General features: G+C 50.1%; 6 protein-coding genes across 6 annotated transcripts; 4 read left to right on the top strand and 2 right to left on the bottom strand.

Moving 5' to 3' along the window:
- The first annotated feature begins 603 nt into the window (after positions 1-603).
- On the top strand, positions 604-3,292 carry BGZ61DRAFT_440063 (anaerobic ribonucleoside-triphosphate reductase-domain-containing protein). Its single transcript, XM_046244441.1, has one exon. It carries the CDS (start codon positions 693-695, stop codon positions 3,180-3,182), a length of 2,490 nt encoding a protein of 829 aa, XP_046113255.1. The 5' UTR covers positions 604-692; the 3' UTR covers positions 3,183-3,292.
- Positions 3,293-4,624: 1,332 nt separating this feature from the next.
- On the top strand, positions 4,625-5,689 carry BGZ61DRAFT_471797 (uncharacterized protein; the record flags this gene model as incomplete). Its single annotated transcript, XM_046248260.1, has 1 exon — positions 4,625-5,689. One exon carries the CDS (start codon positions 4,625-4,627, stop codon positions 5,687-5,689), a length of 1,065 nt encoding a protein of 354 aa, XP_046113256.1.
- A 714-nt stretch (positions 5,690-6,403) lies between these two features.
- On the bottom strand, positions 6,404-9,926 carry BGZ61DRAFT_526441 (glycosyl transferase family group 2-domain-containing protein; the record flags this gene model as incomplete). The annotated part of the gene is made up of 14 exons (XM_046252953.1): positions 6,404-6,546; positions 6,601-7,014; positions 7,068-7,174; positions 7,223-7,562; positions 7,615-7,751; positions 7,800-7,839; positions 7,894-8,372; positions 8,424-8,511; positions 8,564-8,648; positions 8,678-8,737; positions 8,787-8,834; positions 8,886-9,161; positions 9,208-9,648; positions 9,705-9,926. 14 exons carry the CDS (start codon positions 9,924-9,926, stop codon positions 6,404-6,406), a joined length of 2,880 nt encoding a protein of 959 aa, XP_046113257.1.
- A 2,374-nt stretch (positions 9,927-12,300) lies between these two features.
- BGZ61DRAFT_583353 (concanavalin A-like lectin/glucanase domain-containing protein) lies at positions 12,301-16,380 on the top strand (the record flags this gene model as incomplete). The annotated part of the gene is made up of 11 exons (XM_046256317.1): positions 12,301-12,517; positions 12,562-12,607; positions 12,661-12,746; positions 12,800-12,852; positions 12,908-12,987; positions 13,047-13,172; positions 13,227-13,734; positions 13,788-13,972; positions 14,045-14,196; positions 14,266-14,279; positions 15,079-16,380. 11 exons carry the CDS (start codon positions 12,301-12,303, stop codon positions 16,120-16,122), a joined length of 2,511 nt encoding a protein of 836 aa, XP_046113258.1. The 3' UTR covers positions 16,123-16,380.
- A 139-nt stretch (positions 16,381-16,519) lies between these two features.
- BGZ61DRAFT_583354 (uncharacterized protein) lies at positions 16,520-17,452 on the top strand. Its single transcript, XM_046256318.1, has 3 exons — positions 16,520-16,769; positions 16,828-17,126; positions 17,173-17,452. Exons 1-3 carry the CDS (start codon positions 16,542-16,544, stop codon positions 17,351-17,353), a joined length of 708 nt encoding a protein of 235 aa, XP_046113259.1. The 5' UTR covers positions 16,520-16,541; the 3' UTR covers positions 17,354-17,452.
- Positions 17,453-17,522: 70 nt separating this feature from the next.
- BGZ61DRAFT_440071 (putative short chain oxidoreductase) lies at positions 17,523-18,794 on the bottom strand. Its single transcript, XM_046244442.1, has 4 exons — positions 18,413-18,794; positions 18,244-18,351; positions 18,038-18,194; positions 17,523-17,984 (listed from the first exon to the last, which is right to left on the bottom strand). Exons 1-4 carry the CDS (start codon positions 18,718-18,720, stop codon positions 17,799-17,801), a joined length of 759 nt encoding a protein of 252 aa, XP_046113260.1. The 5' UTR covers positions 18,721-18,794; the 3' UTR covers positions 17,523-17,798.
- Positions 18,795-19,706: the final 912 nt, after the last annotated feature.

A 19,706-nucleotide genomic window follows, 5' to 3' on the forward strand; every position in this document is an offset into this window, starting at 1 on the left:
TGGCATCAGGTATGAACCTCTCAAAGGTGGGCTCAAAGGTGGGATGGAGGAATATACCTTGTTGTAAGTCAATTCAGTCGGTACATACCAGGGTCGCGACAATCTCGCGTTCGATATCGTCCACCGTGCTTTGCCGCTCTTGATTAAGCACCGTTCATTCACGGGTCGCGTTAATCAGGCAATATTAGATACCTAATCTTAGGGGACTCATCAGATATTCTCATCCCGGTCGGTTGGTCTGGCCCTTTGACATAACGAATTTATGCTATCGCTTTGCCACCGCCATTTGAATGTTATTGGGACACTCTCGCGAATCAGAAGGTGTTAATTACATCCGGCTGCGCCTGGGCTGAGGCTTGTCAGCCGTGCGGGCCTTCATCGGGCGTATAAATAACGTGTTTTAGACGTGGTATGACTGGATATGAAAGATGGTGGAGCGTTTAGTCGTGCCATCATGTCTCGTCCTAAAACCACGATCAGGTGACGGCTCGAAAGATGTACGAACTACGCGTCGCAACGTGATGGTTGAACGCGTCGCATACTCAATTAACGCGTTCATAAATAGGTTCAGAAGCTCTGAGATCACACCTAGCTTCAGAAATCTGTCAACCTTGTAAAACAATCAAGGCGAAGTTTTATCATTGGATTTTTCTCCGCCTTTGTCTCAAAGATAGCCATATATCACTTCCGAGATGACTTCCAATGTGCGCCTGGTCGAGGAGTACCTATCGCAGACGACATGGAAGGGCTCTGAGAATGCCAATTCAACCTACTCGCACCAAGGACTCATGCAGTACGTCTCCCAACATGTTATTTCGGAATATTGGCTGCAGCAGCTCTACTCCGAAGAGATCCGGACGTTCAACGAACAGAACCGCTTCCACATCCATGACCTCGGATTTCTGAGCGCCTACTGTTCAGGTTGGAGCATTGAAGACATCCTCCTTCAAGGCTTCGGTGGCGTTGAGAACAAGATTCAGTGCAGACCTCCCAAGCACCTTAACACTGCCCTCAACCAAGCGGTCAACTTCCTCTTTACGCTTCAAGGGGAGCTCGCTGGAGCTCAGGCCCTCTCGAGCTTCGACACCTATCTCGCTCCTTTTGTTCGAGCCGATAAACTCACGTACACCGATGTCTTCAAGTATGTCCAGAGCTTCGTCTACTCACTCAATGTGCCTACGCGGAGCGGATTTCAGGCGCCCTTCACCAACCTCTCGATGGATCTGATTTGCCCCAAAAGCCTCCAATTCCAACCTATCCTCATTGGTGGCGAACCACACCCGACTTGGATGTACGGCGACTTCCAGGAAGAGATGGATATGCTCAACAAGGCTTTCGCCGAGGTCATGATACAGGGCGACGGCAATGGCAATATCTTTTCTTTCCCAATCCCGACGTACAACCTTTGTGAAGGCATTGACTGGGACTCGCCTCGCTGGGAGTCCATCTGGGAGATGACGGCTAAGTACGGCGTCCCCTACTTCGCCAACTTCATCAACAGCGACTTGGACCCCGAAGACTTTCGATCAATGTGCTGTCGGCTCCGCCTCGATCTCAGCAAATTGCACTGCAGAGTCGGTGGTCAGTATGGTGCGAGCCCGTTAACCGGCTCCATTGGAGTTGTCACGCTCAATCTGCCGAACCTTGCTTTCCGATCCAACGGGACGAAGGAGTCGTTCTTTGCAGAAATATCCGAAACACTGCGGGTTGCCAAGGACTCACTTGAGATCAAGCGAAAGGTGGTGGATGGAAATTCTGCCTTGTATCCCTATGCAGCTCACTATCTATCTGCCACGAAACACCGCACAGGATCACATTGGACCAATCACTTCAGTACCATTGGCGTCAACGGCATGAACGAAGCGCTGGTCGCCATTTTTGGCGAGGGCATCATTGACCACAAGGAGTTCGCCCTTCAGACACTGGACTTTATCAAGGAGCGGCTTCAAGAGTTCCAGAACGAAACTGGCAACCTCTACAATCTGGAGGCTAGTCCGGCAGAAAGCACCTGCTACAAGTTTGCCCGACGGGACAAGGAGCTTTTTCCGAGTCGCACCATTCCAACCTTCTACACCAACTCTACAATGCTCCCTGTAGACACGACCGAGGACCTCTTTGAAGCCCTTGGCCATCAGGAGGAGCTACAGTGCTCATACACGGGCGGGACCGTTTTTCACGCCTTCTTGGGTGAGCGTTTGTCGAGCTGGAGGATGGCGAGAAACCTCGTCAGATTGTTGACAGAGCGTTACCGTGTCCCGTACTTGACCCTCACGCCGACCTTTAGCATCTGCAAAACACATGGCTACATTGCAGGAGAGCAGCCACTGTGCGCCGTGTGCGCTGAAGAATGCCTTGTGTACTCACGAATCGTTGGCTATTTCCGTCCCACTCGCGACTGGAACAAGGGCAAGACGGCCGAGTTTTCTCAGCGAAAGACTTATCGTTATGAAATCGGTCTTCCCATCGACGATAAAGAGAAGGAGAATAACAAACTGCGGGAGCTGGAGAGCCAAGTCGCTGAGATTGTTGATTTACCTGTGGCTGGGTACACAAAGTTGACTCTCAGTGACTGGCCCGGCAAGATGCAAGCCGCTATCATGTTCACATCTCGCTGCAACCTTTCGTGCCCTTGGTGTCATAACGGGCCGCTCGTTCGTGGTGAGCGTGACAACTTCACGATCCTGGACATATTTCGCCACATCACGTCGACACCACATAAGTCACTCGTCATATCAGGCGGTGAGCCGACTATCCACAAGGGCTTGGTCCCTTTCATGCGACTTCTCAATCAGGCGGGCGTGAGTATCAAGCTTGACAGCAACGGCACGTCACCCGTCGTCTTGAGGCGCATCTTCGCTGAGAAGCTTGTCGACTTTGTGGCCATGGATATTAAATGCGCACTGGAGAACTACAAGAAGGTGACTGGCCGAAAGGTAGCTCCCAAGGTTCTAGAGTCTAGCATTACACTCATAAAAGAGAGCGGAGTGCCATATGAATTCCGCACTACAGTTGTGCCGTCGTTGGTGGACATGGAGGATCTCTTCGAAGCGAAACGGCTGGCTGGTGGGAAGTTGACGATGCAACGTTTCCGCAAGGGAGACAACAACTTGCACGAACAGTTTCGCGAGTGTCAGGAGCACACTGAGCAAGAATTCAAGACGATGGTTACGCAAGTAGCATAGAGAGAAAGATGGGACAAGGTTGCGTTTGCTTGTATATTCTCATTCTCACTGGTAGATTTACAATTTCAATGATCAGATAGTGTAGGGAATAATTTGAGATAAACGTCATGCAAACCTGCAGTGTGCTTTGATAATTTGCGCCCGAGTGAATAAAATGTCGGAGCCAACATTACTCCATCACCCGTTTTCGCTGTCTTGCTAGTCTTCAAAATTTTTAAGTCTTCCTGATTATTCTGTCCCTAGGTGTCTTCGGGGAACGCAACAACGACACCGTTGAAAGATGCCCACTACATTCTCACACCCAACTTCGGCGGTCTGGGACTTTTGTGCATTTGTCCACACTCGGCTGCGCAGAGGGACACAAAGAATTTAACCTCATTAGCTGTCATATACGACAGCATAAAATGAGCCTTTCTAGACCTGTTTGTGTTCAGAGGCCACACTTAATTCTCAACGAACAATAGGGTAGGGTCGGTAGTAGATACCCCGAAATGTGTCAACTACCGTAATGCCAAGGACAAAGATCGACACTACCACAACTCGTATTGAAACATGGTATTAATTTCCCACCCATACAACCCTTGCAGAAATCGCGTAATCCAGACTTGAGACGAGAACGACAGAGGGGTAGCCCTCCACGGGAAATTGCCTTCCAGAATCAGCCAACCATGTTCTTTTACCAGGGCAGTACCCACGTTTACATGTTTCCCCGCGCACAATAGCGGCGCGGTTCCTGTCAAAACTGGCTCGGCGTGAGCCGGAGAGGCTCGTTCGGATCTTTCGGTGAGCAGTTTCCGATGGAACGTTTCAGGCGGCGCTACGTCTTTAAGCTTAAACCTTAAGGGTTTCTTGTCGGTGGATTCAACCGAAGTAATGGTCTGTCTGGTAAAATTGAGGACTGCTTAGAGTACCATCGGCACGTGGTAGATGTTTCGTTATAGAAGCAAATAGGGCTAGTGCCGCTCAACTGGGCCGAGGGGGATGTAAAAATTGAGTGTTTGAAACGTGGTTCCGTCGGAGTAATAGAATGTCTGGTGAGGTTAAACGGATTAGACTTGGACACATCACTACCTATTTGAGGCTGGGGCTGGACATTTCTCCACATCTGCTAACAGAACCTATCACGACTGTGCTACTTTTGAAAGCTATGTACTTAAAAGGATAGAACGGAGCCTCGATGTCCGGGGTAGATGTGGATTGTCACTAAAAGTCCGCCACGGAATTTCTCCCCTGCCTTGCCGTGGATATATTGGCATGGCCCTCATACCATGCTGCTGACATGATGTGTATTTAACATTGAAGCTAGCAGGCCACAGTCCCCCGCTCATTTAACACAATATAAGACAGCTGCTTCACCCTCTTATGAAACGGAAGGGAATCACGACCACCGCCTGGTTCTGCATTCTTCATTCTCTCGCAAAAAGCGCAAGAGAAACGCAGCCATGATCAACCCACTTTCCCTCACGGCAGTGCTCGCACTTGTCTCCCTCGTCCAGGCCCAGTGTGGCTCTGGCACACCGCATGCCAAAGTGACTGGCTCAGGCTCTTCTTTCACCGCCACCAGAGGGTCAAGCTCGGTGTACTCGGGCTCTGACTACCGCGCCGCCATCCAGGCCGCGCTCGACTCCATTAGCAGCGGCCAACGAGTCTCTGTGATGGCTTCCGGCTCCATCGGTGCCAACACCCTCACCATCACCAGCGGCAAGATCTTCGAAGGCTGTGGTACCATCGACGTTGCCCTGAGGAGCGGACGCGGTGCCATCGAATCCACAGACACTGCGGGAGTTCAAATTCCGTACCTCACCATGACTGGCAACCCGTATTTCGGCTTGCGATTCTCTGGCACTCAAAACCTGGTCTTGGGCAAGATCACCATGAACCTAAGCGGCGGCCTGGGTATTCGATTCGACCGTGACAGAGCCGCAAACTCCAACGTCAAAATGGACGTCATCACCGTTACCGGAGCGGGCAGCCACGCCGTTGAGACCTGGAACATTAACGGTCTCGAAATTAACCAGGTTATCGCTAGAAATGTCGGCGAGTCTGGTTTGCTTCTCCAGAACACCAGAGATGCGCGGGTTGGGCTTGTCGATGGTAACAACGTTGGCGCAGGAACTGGATACGGAACTTTGCGTTTTGCCAACAAGAATGGCGACCGTGGCAATGGAAACTACCAGACCAATGTTTATATCGACAAGGTTGTCTCTCGTGGCGGCGGTCGTGGTGTTTTCTGCGTCTCGGAATCCGGAGGCGCAGAGATCAAGAGTGTCGACCTCGCAAGCAACGGTAACAACGCCATTCTTATTGAGAACTGCTACAACGTTTCTATTCTCGGCGGTACCGTCAACGGAGGAGGAGAGGTTCGTCTCGCAGCTCGCACCGAATTTGCGAATAACCGCGATATCTCGATCACCTTGAGAGTGGATAACAACACCGTTCGGGAGTCCCCATGCGGCGAAAACACTACATGGAAGCTCACTGGCAATGCCAAGCAAAGCATTTGCTGAGTATGAGGAGTCGTAATCAGGCCTGTTTTAAACTTAGTGAACAATTTTATATGGAAAGTGCACTGTTCTGTGTTACACATGTTTGATCTTTAACAACTAATTTGTTTTATTTGACGTTGTGCAATCTCTAGATCTCACTTAAACAGCCATGCAGGAATGGTAATATTCGCGCTCAGGCTAATTTACTCTAGTTGTAGATGTGAGGTGTTTAACCATCCTCTTTCTCTTGAACGCCCTGTGCGCCAAATCTGTTGAATTCAAAAGACGCTTAAGTAGGTCTTCAACGACGTAGAAAATTATTAGGGCCACTTGAAAATACACTAGTTTAGTTCTGATAAGGGCATCACCAAGGGATATGTTAAATCCTCATTGACTCTCTTGCGGTTGGTAATGACATGAGTCAATAGTTCAATGTCCCATCTGATGTGCAAGTGGGAGACATGTACGTGTATCTCTCGTCATTGTGATGCACAGACGGCTTTGGTGAATTACTAACGATTATGATGACTTGCTGATAAGTCGATTGGATTCGAGTTGATCTAACGATAAAGCAAGAAGTCTGTCAGGAGGGTTGCGCCATCGCATTGTCTAATTAAATAGTTCGGAATAATAATTCCATCTAAAATCCGTCGAAACTCTTCAAAACTTTGCGTAAATCTATTGAACCCCATCAAACCATATTTGGAAGTCTCCTCTCTATAATCGCATATTATGTCACAGGAGCCCCAGGCAAAATGGCAGGAAGAAGGCACTGCACATTTGGATCGCCAGTGGCACAATGGCAATAGTGGCGGTGGAGTGAGGGCCAGGCGTTATATTCCAGCCCCAAGGTGCTCCAATGGCCATGTAAATCATACCTATAATATCCAGTCAGCATATGAAGGTAAACGTCTTCTCGGAGATGTACTTACCACCAGTGAGAATCAGGCAGATTGCCCAAGTGTATCTAAACGTCTTGACCATCTTGTCTAGGCCAATTGAGAAACCTGTTGGTCCAACCTCTTTGGCCGTAGATGCCCACTCAATGTCAATGGAAAGAGCGTGGCATAACAATGCCTTGGCACAGTTGAGACTGATGCCGCCAAAGAAGATGATCAAAAAGGGAAGCCATTTGACAGACTCCCACAGCGCCTTCCAGAAGGGGGCTTCATTCATCCTACGGCGGAGCACGCTGAAGGTGACCGAACCGAAGCCGTTGAAGACGACAACGAGGGAAATCCAGATGCCCCAGGAAGGCTGGTAGACGTGATCAATTTCGTCTGGGAAGAGGCCGATGACGAAGTAGTTCACAACAGTGAGGAACATGCCCGATGCAATAGCATAGTCTAATACTATCAGTATGTAAGTAGAATTGAGGTGGAGGCGGTGTTGAACTTACAAGTGAAAATGTAGGCGACGATGGTAATCTTACTGGTGATGGGAATGTTGCTCCACAGGAAACGGAGGAATAGCCTTGTGACAGGACCTTTGTAAATCCATTTGTAGCTGTAGCAGGTTAGCAGTGTACTACAGCAATAATTCCCGTAGACCTACAAAGGGTGGAACACAAGTTCATTGCATCCGTACGCGTACTTCTCCCATCGCGTCAACTCATCGTAGAGTGTCAGAGACACGCCCTCTTTGAACTCGCCGTTATGATAGGTCGCAAGACGGACTGTCATACCTGCCATCTGAAGACGCAAACTGATATCAAAATCTTCAGAAACGTGAGCATCAGACCACCATTTTGTCTGTCCGTCAGAAGGATCGACAAATGCAATACTTTGGATGGCTTTCCAGCGAAGAATTGCATTGTGGCCAACAAAGGGGGCAACGTCACCGCTGCCAACACCGTACCTGATGGCAGTATAGACGACATTGGTGAAATAGGTGACTGCATCGTGTCAGGGGCTTATGCGTCGTTTGTGATAAAGATCTACACTTACTTCCATTCTCGAAGAGGTTGTGGGCAACTTGCATAACTCCAGAGCCATGTTGAAGAATTGCAACTTCAGGGCTCTCATGCATCTCCAAAGCGGCATAGAGGAGGCAGTCAACTGGGACCCGAGTGTCACAATCGATTCTACTGTGTGTTAGCAAGGTTCAAAAGTTGGGTTTGGGTGAACGTTACATAAGAATCAGTTCACCAATGCGAATGTTCCCATCAGCCCCTGTCTTAGTTAGTATAGGTGTCGTTATCAAGTAAAGCATGGAAGAATACATACAAGTTCGTCCTTCATCCTCGGCAAGTACGTTTTGCAGGGCTTGTTGATAGATTTCCTCGTCTTCATCGACCGTCAAGTCGGCGTCAGCGCAGCCACGTCTCTCGCACTCTACAGTAAGCAGACGGCTCATTTCATCCTCAACCCGATTTGAGAATGCCAGACCGTAGTTCATGTTACTAGCCTTCTTGAACTTGCCCTTGCGCTCAAAACCGAGGTGGTTAGCCATATCTTGAGGGGTGAGTGGAACCTTCTCTTCCCCCTCCTTAGAAGCTGCGGACTTCTTCTTTACGATCTTCCTGTTGGGAAGGCGAGCTGTGTATCCAATGTCATTTTCGCGGTAGTACTGCTGTCGGGCCTCTGCAAGCTCCGGGTGGATGCATTGCATACCATCGTCGTTGATGAACACGGATGCGGTACCACCTTTCTCTTCGTAATGCTGAATAGCGGCCATGACACTGACCATCGTGGGTACAATAACACTATAAAATAGTTAGCTACGTAGCTAGAGCAAGGTTAAGACATCGGCGCACCCTTTGAGGCCTTCTTTGTAGACAGGCATCTGAATCGTTATGTGCGGGAGCTCATAATTGGCGTGCCTTTTCGGGTTGGGTTTGATAGCTATGAATGTTAGCCCGGACGAAACCGATAATTCAGGTGAGTCGGGACCAACCAGAGTGAAACTTTGAATTCTTCAGGCACGGGCTGACAGGTGCCAAGATTTGGAAGAAGCCGGTGACAAGATTGATGAAGAAGAACTGAAGCAGATTAGCTAATGCGCTCATACTTGAACGAAGAAGACGTTTCTTGCCAGTGAGAACAAGGCCAGAGGAGGGATTGTCGCGGCCTAAAGCACCGTCAGTCTCTGCATTCCATGCGTTAATTGTTCAACATACGAGAGCAAACCGTAGTTTTCCGCCATCCCACATGTACTGGTTCAGCAACTGTCCATTGTAAGCACAATCATACCTCCACACTATGATGTGGGAACATACCTTCGAGACGGCAAGACTCTGCGTGACGATGACTAGCATGATAGCGAAACCAATCTTGAACGCATGAATGCGTAGTCTAGGTCGAGGAGGCACGGCAGATTCAACATCTTCATCATCTCCTTCCTCAAGGGCCACAGCCTTTTTGTAAACTTCGTTCTTCTCGTCTATTCCGCCACGGACAACAGGCTCTGAGTAGTGGCGCCGATGGGGTTGCGGAGCGACCGATGATCGTCTCGAGGTGCGTCGCGTATTGGAATCGGTATCGGGATTGAAGCTCTGTGATTGATGAGCTAATGTGTCTTTGTGTGAGCGATGTACCTACTAGACCTAGAAGCTGTGTCTCGATATCGTGGCCTGAGTTCACGATGGTCCTTGGGTCGTTGGACCAAACCAACATAACGCGTTCCCTGACGACAATACAAGCCCGAGAGACCATGGTAAGGCTGGAGTGGACCTCTTCGAGTGATTGAACGATCGGTATCTTCATCCCCGTAGCCTCAATCACAAGCTGTCTTTGGCCGGGTTGGATGGAATCAATAATGCTAGGTAAGACCTCGGATGACATAGACATGACGGCATTGTTGTCAATCCTGGCTATGGCCAGGGCTAGGAGGGGATTGACTTCAGTAGGCTGAAAAACATAATCGTCGTCTGCGGTTTTGACAGCGACACACGTCTCGTTGAAGCCATTCACTAAGGATTGCCTCTCAGGTTCGTCAAATAAGCCAAGAAGGGTCGCGCGCCGAGACAGGTATTTGGCAACCTGGGTGATTCAAAGCGTTAGAACTCACTCAGGGACATACGTGGAATAATACATACCATGCCAGGCTCTTCCAATGTGGCTTCATGGAGGGAGGCGGCTCTGGAATTAGCACGAGAGCTTGAAGGGCTCATGAACTGCTGAGACAGCGGTCGAGCTGACTTGGGCCGGCTTGAGTGCAAGTCGCCCTGACTTCCCAGGACACCAATGTCATCCATTTCGCCAATGACCTCGGCCGTGGAGAGCTGGTCTAGCCTCTTGGATGACTCAGGGGTATCCATCGTTTTGGGGAGTTCTGATGGGCGAGCTCTACCAGAACAACTTGAAAAATATTATTCGATGGGACATGAAGAGTATAGGAAGAACCAGAAAAGAGAGGAGAGATTACAAGCGCAGATTTATGGTGTAGATACCCCCTTGAGGCACCCAGACCAAGAAGTCCAAACAGGGACGGTGGAGAGAAGGCCCATGGTGGTGACCCAGGCAGACCGGAGATCTAGACTAGCACTCTGGGCCCTTGATTTGGCCCTTGATTCTACACGAAGCTAAGATTCAACTATTGAAGGTGGCTTGGAGAAGACAAGAACAGAGATAACGGCCAAATCGAGGGCATCCGCTGGTAAGGAGAGATGATGTGGCAAGTCTAACCTGAATCGTGGGACAAGTTTGGAGGCCAAAATCCCAGCCTCAAAATAGCGCCTGGGATTTGACGCTATTCAAACCGGTACTGTTGGCCTCGGTGGTGTTTAGGACGAGCTGAAAGATGCAAAGCAGTCTCCGGTGGAACGATTTTCCAGACTATTGTTTTGATATCAGGCGTCGCCAGAGATAGCCGTACCACGATCCTGGCACGTACAGCTAGATACGACATGCGACTGAGATGCCGCTATTGAAAGTTGGCGCACAGCTCTTAGTCTGGCAAACAACCCGAGCGAGGTGGGTTCAGCTGATACGACGAGAGCGTGGACGACGTTTTGGAGCCTACGGCGGCAACGGCACGGCGGCACTGGAGGTTTAGCACTGGAGGTCTAGCGCTATCACATTGTATGATCGGTGCAAGGGTAAGTGTCACGATGTATTGGCCCAAGATCAATGAAGTGGGATCCAGGGTATCAAGTTGGAATAGATTATTGATGCCGAAGGCGTCTACGAGATGATGGTTGTTCGCGTAAGTATACCGCAGCTACGACCTACAAAACTATTTAACTTGCATGATCAAACAAAGAGGCAGACGCTCGGGTCTCATCTCGGTAAATGACCAACACGATGGTCATTATCAGTGCAGTGGGCTAATCTACTGGGGCAAGCACGACATACTTGGCGAGCACAAGGAGCTGAAACGGTCAAGAGATTGCTTTACGAAGAGGGACTCGGATGAAGCCGGCTACTTCGATATGTTTCAATGTCCGAAAAGGGACCCGAAATCAATGCAATGACTCGGATTCCAATACCCAAACCAGCAACGAGATGCTCAAAGCGGCCTCATCAAAACGGCCTCATCAAGGCTGTGGCTGACTGAAGATAAGAAACCGCCAAGCCCACTCATTCAGGGCAACGGCTGCCGTTACAGCCTTGGCTGCAGGGCTAGACGAAGAGATGCTAGCACAGATTCCGAATGCGCTAAAGAAACACACCCGTTCCGGTTCTACCGGTCCGGTACATAGCGTGGACATCGCCCCCACGCAAATATCTCGTTAGCGTGCCCCTGGTCGCATCCCAGAGACCCATGTCCCTCATTCCATTTCAATGTACTACGTAGTATCTCGATGTATCTTCGCCAACACACCAGAGACTACCGTTTTGATCTGGCATGATGGACAACAACCAGCTGGATCACCCTGGTCAATAGATCTGGCTTCTACCTGGGCAGCCGCAGGAGGAATTCCGGTGGCACACCGCCCAAGTCAGTCCACCGCGATACAACTCCAACCCCTGCGTGAAGCCTAACCGTATCGTCAGATTGCAGTCGATGGGAGCCCAATGAAGTGGCAGACTCGGAACGCCAAGGCCGTTGCTGTTATCACAGGCCACAGGTTGGGTCAGCCACCCTTGCTGCCAGAGGCCCCTGGTTTACTACGTAGGGGCTTACGACTTCAGCTACACCTTCAAGCAAAGCCGGCGCAGCGCCACTATCGTGAGAACCAGCTCCCTGGTTTATGGGTGCGATAGAAGGTTGGTTTGTTTGGTGGCTGACGCGCTATTTTGGGGGGTTTCACGAGGAGGACAGAGCGATATCCCAATTCAAACATCAGCTTCGTGTAGCCGAATGACGGCCCCCGGTACAATCTCATCCATGAGTCTGGACTTATTGATGGTGGCTTCCCGTTCTAGACTATTGAAGCTGGCTGATTATCAATCCCAGCAGCGCGGTTCACGAGGCCAAGTCGTCCAGTGGTTCCATCAGGCCGAGGCCTTACTCAGTAACCACAGGATAACTGGCTAGCGTCTCTCTGCCAATGGTGATGGTGAGCTGGTAATTCGGTGTTTTTGTTTCCGACACTTATATCATTGTTCTGCAGCGCATTCGCGCAATCACCCAGCGAATCCCTTATACTGCGTCGTTTTGGTTCTTCCTCTATCACTCGTCACTACCTCTCCCAATTTTCCGTTTACCTACCAGTCCCTGCGAGTAGTCATTTTCTCTACTCGGCCACCATGGCGGTTCGAACCCAGATTGCCACCGTGGGCAACAGGGGACGACATTCAAGCAACCCTTCAGATCCCTTCAACCTTGGAAGACCTGGAGGGTCCTTGATGGATCCAACAGCCCCAAACCCCTTCGCAACCCCCGATTTTGCCACGCCCGCACCTTCGGCCCCTTCACAAAGTTCAAGATCCTCGGGCTACTTTCCCAAAGGCAAGCCACCTAGACGTATATTTCATGTCTTGGTACAATTTCTGACACTGCCAATATAGTATCGGCACCTCGGAGGCGCTTCAAGAGCTCACGTCTTGTTGGGGAGTATGGGCACCCGACTCATTGAGCATGATTCATACTTACTCGCAATACCACAGGTTCGAGAAACCTTGGCTCGAAGAGAGCAAACGGACGATCAATTGGGATGCTGTCATCCTTTACACCTTCGTTTTGGCAGGCCTCGGTACGATCCCCTTGGCTTCACCACAAAACCAGTCGGCGCTCTAACCATCACAGGTATCTCGGCCGTCATCTGCTGGCTTAATGTCAGAAACATCTCCAACCCTGAGGTATGTCACCTTTGTATTGAATCCGGAAATAAAGGTGTTCTGACATAGTTTCCAGTACTGTTTAGTCCTCGAAGACAATTTCGAGACCTTCAACAAAGACGTGTGGAGCCATGAAGTGCAAATGAACGGATTCGGGTAGGGCATTGCTCCGCATATTTTAATCTTGGATAATACAGCGGGCTGATCTTTCGTAGCACCGGGTCCTTCGACTGGACCACTAGCGACCCTGCCAACTCCTACGTTGATGCACGAGGCCTCCACATTGTTCCCACCTTGACTCTCGAGAGCACAGACATCACTTATAAGCAACTGACTAATGGGTAACAACACTACTCTGCCTACAATCGCCTTACACATCACTAATCTACCCGCAGATACACTGTCAATCTGACCAAAGATGGTACCTGCACAAGCCGCGAGCAGCGCGTCTCCAACATCGCCGGAATAAGTCAGCCATGTTCCGCAAAAAGCAACTCCACCAAAGGCACAATCATCAATCCTGTGCGTTCCGCTCGTCTTACAACTGCAGGTAAAAAGACGATCAAATACGGCCGCGTCGAGGTAGTGGCCAAGATGCCCCGCGGAGACTGGATGTGGCCTGCCATCTGGATGATGCCGCAGGACTCGGTGTACGGCGATTGGCCACGGAGCGGAGAGATTGACATTGCTGAGTTGCGCGGTAATGATGCAGAAGAATACCCTCTTGGAAACAACATTGTCACTTCAGCACTGCATTGGGGTACGTCTTATACGGACGATGCGTGGAACAAAAGTGCTGGCGAATGGGGTGGTAAGAGGACGAAGTATTCGGACGACTTCCACCTCTATTCGCTGGAGTGGTCGGAGAAGTACCTGTTTACTTGGCTAGACGGGCGACTACGCGTAAGTGGTTTGAGTCATGCCCGCATGGAATCTGGGCTAACCATACCTTGCAGCAAATCATATTTTTCGACTTCAAGAAGAACAAAAACATGTGGACATTTGGAGAGTTCTGGAAGTCTCCTGTCAACGGCACATTCAAGGATCCTTGGAGCCAAACGGGCAGATCCAACACTCCATTTGACCAGGAATTCTACCTCATCCTCAACGTTGCAGTTGGAGGAACAGGGGGCTGGTTTCCGTACGTATTGATTCCCTCGAATCTCCCCTTTTGAAGGTCGATGGTGTGGAGTCAAAGCTGATCGTATAACAGAGATGGCATGGGTCAAAAGCCTTGGACTGATAAAGGCGATACCCCCATGAGAGACTTTTGGCAGGCTAACAGTACTTGGCTGCCGAGCTGGGGCCCGGTGGAAGACCGGGGCATGATAGTGAAGTCAGTGAAGATGTGGCAGGAGGGGGCATGTTAGTCTACACCAAGACGGCTCAGGGGAATTTGGTTCCCTTTTCCCCGATATTCTAACCTGTTGCAAGGCGAGGACTGTGTGGTACGCTAAATTAATCGGTTCATTTTGGCTTATAGAAAATCCATATCTTTCGACCCTGTTGGTGGCTGAAAATTAATCCCTGACACTATTTCCGTCCTGACTTGCTGTAGAAAACCCGTATCTTTCGGCGCTGTTGGTGGCTGAAAGACCCCCTGCGCAATCAACCTAGCGCTGAAGCCCGAATCGTCACACCAGCGGCAATCACAATCAGCCCATGTCGCTAAATGGGAAATCAATACACTATCGGCTTGGCAATGTAACCCTGTGCCGGCTGTTCGGAAATGCGTTGGAGAGCTTGCACCAAAGGGAATTCAGGTGCAGCTGTAGTTTGATGCTTTTGAAGTCTGTCTTGTCGGGATATCCTGCTGTGAGAATCAGGCCCGTTGAGGTGTGGGCAAATAAATGCCTGCTGCAGAAGTCTACTGACCTCGCTGGTACTTAACCCTCTCGTACAGATACTTCTGATGCTGGCGTAAATAACCCAAGAGGAGAGTATCCAGGACCTGGAGTCCTTATCGCATCCACGCAAATGCATATTTAGTTGCCAATAGACAAAGCTCCTGCATCCGACTTTACCTCTGGGAGCTCTCTGGTGGAGCTTTTATGCAAGTATGACTGGAATCAGCCTTTCCAACCCTTGCGGACTGTAGCACGTGACATAAAACGGGCTGTGGTATTTTCCCTCTGGTGGAGTTGGTCCCCACTATCGTATCCCGTCTCTCATCAACGTGGAGATACGAGAGAGTCTCGTCGTTATCACAGCTATCGTTATCGAAACCGAAACCTGACGTTAGACCAGGTATCAGATCAGGTATCGGCATCGAGCTCTACTATGCTGCAACTACATCTGCGGCGTCTGAGACATGAAGCGTCCCGCATCAGAGCTCATGTCTCCAAGCACGCGCTCGCAACCTACATGACGCGTCCGAATGGCGTCCCTCGTCTTCGCATCGTCGGCCCAACGGTGTGGTGTCTTGCCGCAGCCGGTACATTCTATCTCGGTTGTGCCGGCTGGGAAATCTATCGAGACGTCCAGCATGTGAACAAGAGAGGCCTGAGATCAACCAGCTCCAGCTCTCCCGCTACGTATGACCAACTGCAAGCCGCCAAAGCAACGGCTCGGCTATGGAGCCGCCAGTCCGAGCCAGCGCTAGACCAAATATCCTCTGAGACGTGGCATCGTCTGCTCGGGGCGGACAAGATGGTGGCCGGAGCCATAGGGCTGAATACCCTCATCTTCGCAACATCTCGCCCTATTCCCGCATTGCAGATGCAGTTTATGCACTTTCCTGCCGGGCCTTATAACTACACACTTCTCACCTCCGTGTTCGGACACGCTGGCCTGTTGCATATCGGAGCGAACATGTATGGCCTGTACCGCTTCGCGCCCCAAGTGGCCCGCAGCCACGCTTTCGAACGGAGTGGCGCTCACCTCACGGCCTTCTACCTTTCGGCCGGCGTCTTTACGAGCCTGGCTCAACACCTGACGTCGAAGTGGGCATCTCCACGAGCCCGTCAAGGCGGTTTCTTCACACCATCATTAGGGGCCAGCGGCGCAATCTTTGGCATCCTAGGTGCCTGGGCTATGCTTTTTCCGGATGCACAGGTCGGGCTTCTTTTCTTGCCTGGGAGTATCCCAGCAGACCAGGCGCTGGCGGGGATTGCACTTTTTGAGGCGTATGGACTCGCCGTGGGATTCAAGTTTGTGAATTTCGGCCACGCGGCACACCTGGCAGGTCTGGCGATTGGATCAGGATATGTGTATTTTGACGGAAAACGACGACTTTGGCAACCAGCCCGAAGATTTATGTTTAACCAGATGAAATTTCTGGGAGTCATCTAGGGGCTACCGTTGAGTTCTCGGCCGATCGGCTTTTGAAAAGAACTATAACAAAAATAAAACAATTCTGCCCATAAATCTTAAACTGAGTCTTATAGGCATTTATACCATACTCTACCGCTGGATTGGCTACCCTAAATCTGCCTATTCAGGCTGAGCTGGGCGATCTCAGAGCTTGGACGGGCTAATAGACCCTTGGTCTTACGGGCTCCCCCACATCTAAAACAGCTTGAATTTGCAACTGACGAATCATACTCCCCACTCACTCGGATATTATACTATTTTCAGTCTAGTCATTACACATGCCGAAAATACACTTGCTCTTGCTGTCCTGGGGCCTCCCATCATCTGGGTGGTATTTATTCAGTGCCCCAGCTGCTTGCTTATTCCACTCCCGTGGCTCGACAATCTGAATATACGCAATGACTTCTCGGTTCGGACGACGCTACAAGCGCGAGCATATTCCTACCCTTAAAGTTCCTGCCGCCATACCATGGCTAGGCTATGCAGCTCTCGCTATTGCGGCCCTGATCTGCCTTCACGGCCTTGTCACCTTTTTCCTCACTGCCTTTGCCGTTTCAGGCAAGCAGACGACCAAGCTCAAGCTCCCACTCATAGCCCGCGCTATTCAGTGGACAGAGCTTGCAATTGTAAGCTTTGGAGTGGCTTTGCGCTCAACTACTCATACTAATCATGTTCCTTCTCCAGACCATTGTAGGCCTTGTTTTCTTTGACTTTTATTTCCTCATCTCCCAACGATACCACATCAAGGAGCTGAAAAGCTTTTATTCGCAAAGAAATGTCAGGTTTTTGAGAAAGTGCCTCGTTTGGTGCTGGTTCCCTAGTCGCCTCGTGTTCCTGGGAGTGTGGATTGTCCTTGCCGCATTTCAGTCGCGATACATCCCTATCCTAGGACATAAAACGCTGTCGGATTGTTCTGGGCTATGGATAGATAAGAAAAGGTGTAATGCGGTGAATGGAAGCTGGATTGCAGCCATTATTTACTGGTAAGACTGGTTGAAATGGCCTAAGTTATATAGCTAACACTTCTAGTATCCTGTATTCCGCCTCTCTCGGCGTGAATTTGATGCTGATACTGAGGCTGCGTTGCTCGGAGAATGATTTTGAGAATTTGGCATCAGCAAACGACATGCCGAACGCTCAAGCTTCCAGATCTGTAAATGGACCCTCGTCAATACGCGGCCCTTACGCCCCTATCGCAACAGAGGATTGATCGTAGTAAATACTCGCTGATAAGAGCACTGCATTTTGGGCCGGGGCTTGTTATATTATTTGCAGCCAATCAAGACTTGTCTTGCTGCTTGGTCGACGCGACTGTAGACTATATACATTATCCCTGTTAGAGAAGTGTGTTGTTGGAGTAGAAAAAGATCTAGTCGCTGCCTCACTATCGCCCATTGCTAAGTTTCCCCTACCAATCCAAAAGTTGGAGCTACTGGCCTCATAGCTTACAGCCAGTTTCAGAAATAGGCTAGAGAGAAGGCGGGAGACTTCGCGTAGGGCGGGGCAGAGGATCCGGTCCATTTGCTGCATTTATAATCACATAGACGTGAATATCGTTCGACTCGAAAAGCTTAGAGGCTTACAGTATTGTAGCATTATTGCACCATCTCCAATTTTCTGCTTAAGCCCGAACTAGATCCTCCGCAGGCCGCATTTCACCAAGGAATTTCGTCGCCTGCGTAGCGGAATGCCTCAGGTCTATCGTCAAATTCCGGAGCACGAATGTTGAGGAACTTGCCATTGTCATCCTTGCCCACGCCGTGTACAATATCTAAAACCGCCTTCGTGCTTGCTTCAATCTCGAGATCGGCGTCTCCCCCGCCCAGATCGGTTTTCACCCACTACGTGAAACAGGTTAGCACCTTGGATACAATGAGGTCGTATAGTCACTTACGCCTGGGCTTAGTACAACGATAGTAAAGCCTTCATCTGCCATAGCCAACGCGTATTGCACGGTCAACATGTTAAGAGCCGCCTTTGCTACTTTGTATGAGGGCGAGTCTTGCTGCGCCCATGCGGGCGCCCGAGTGATAGAACCAAGCCCAGATGAACTATATTTTGTTAGAAAGCGCAACTCGTAGGAACTGACTGGGGAACAACTAATTGATGATTTTCTTCAAGTTGCCTTTCTTAAGTAGCGGTAAGAGGGACTTGATGAGAATATGTACGCCAGTCACATTGACGTTAAAAACATAGTTGAGGTCGTCCCTTTATGGAAAAAAGGAATTAGTCTGAGGAAGTCTGAGTACGACATTTCGAGGGAGCTTACATAGTTGTGACGCCCTCTGGAAAGTGAGTCATTACGCCCGCGACATTGATAAGAACATCCAGGCCTTGAGGCCCGCGAGAATGCTCAACCAGGCTCGCAGCAGTCTTGACACTCTCCTCCGATTCGACGTCTAAGTGCACAATCTCGATCCGCCCGCGAGCATCACTAGAAAGCTTCTCCAGGCCCTCAGTTCGTGTCCGAGCACCCGCGTACACGATGGACACCTCCGAGACGGGCTTGTTCACCAGCTCTCGCACAAGGTCCAGGCCCAGCCCCCTAGAGGCACCCGTAATGAAATAAGACGCCATGAGCGGCAAAAGAGATGAGAATGGTATACTCCTGGGTCTGTCACTATAATCGAGGTGAGGTTGGTTGAATGTGTTATGGCTGAAAGACTCTGGTTATATTTATTTCTTCATAACTATCCTGTTGTGCAAAGCCGGTGATACTCTCGGCCAATTTGGATGGTGTCATGAGCGAGGCTTCGGGGTTTAGCAACGTGTTAAAGCCGACGCAGCATTTCCGGGCCCATTAACTATCGCCTATGGCCGAGCGAGTGGAGTCGTTGCCTCTGAGAGATTTGCTGCCTACCTACATTGATGTACGGATGTACTGTACTTCCATTCAGGGGGACAAGTCTGGTTTGATCAAGGCAGGATCCACATCAAACACGTCATGCATGCATCGAAGGAACTTGGATCACACTCGTGGGTCCCGTGGTCCTTTGCGTTCCGATCGGGTCAAGTCCCGAGGTTTACTTAGCCTCTACATGGAGAGATTCTACATCGACGACATGCAACCTCAAAATAAAGGAAAGGCTTAAGTAGCATGAATAAATGATCTAGTTTGGGATTGGTGAGCATATCATACGGCACCTCATCGTCACATCGCCTTTCCTGCTCCCAGAAAAAGCGACGATGGAGCACCCGCGTCCTGAGATTGAGTCGTCAACCTCCTAGCAGGCTAGAGCATTTCATCATGAATCTGCTCTTCTCCATTTTCGGGGCCGTTGTTTGTATTGCCAATGTCGGCAGTCAAAGTATTGAAAGAGCCTCGAGACGATGTCGCCTTCTTAGTCGCCGGAGCCTGCTTCTCGATCTCAGAGCCGGTGTCGTTGGAGGACACCGTGTAGCGTGTCTCGGGTCAGCGTAATTTGGGCAAAAAAAAAGGAGAAAAGAGAGTGAAATGAATTGAAACAACCAAGCATCAGAATGAGGAAATTGTGACAAATATAGAAGTGGAACAGGCTAACCTCGCAGCTGATGGTTGAATATCGGCCAGCGGTAGAGAACGT

The sequence above is a fragment of the Ilyonectria robusta genome, assembly GCF_021365365.1.
Source record: "Ilyonectria robusta strain PMI_751 chromosome Unknown BGZ61scaffold_1, whole genome shotgun sequence".
Classification (NCBI taxonomy): Eukaryota; Fungi; Ascomycota; class Sordariomycetes; order Hypocreales; family Nectriaceae; genus Ilyonectria; species Ilyonectria robusta.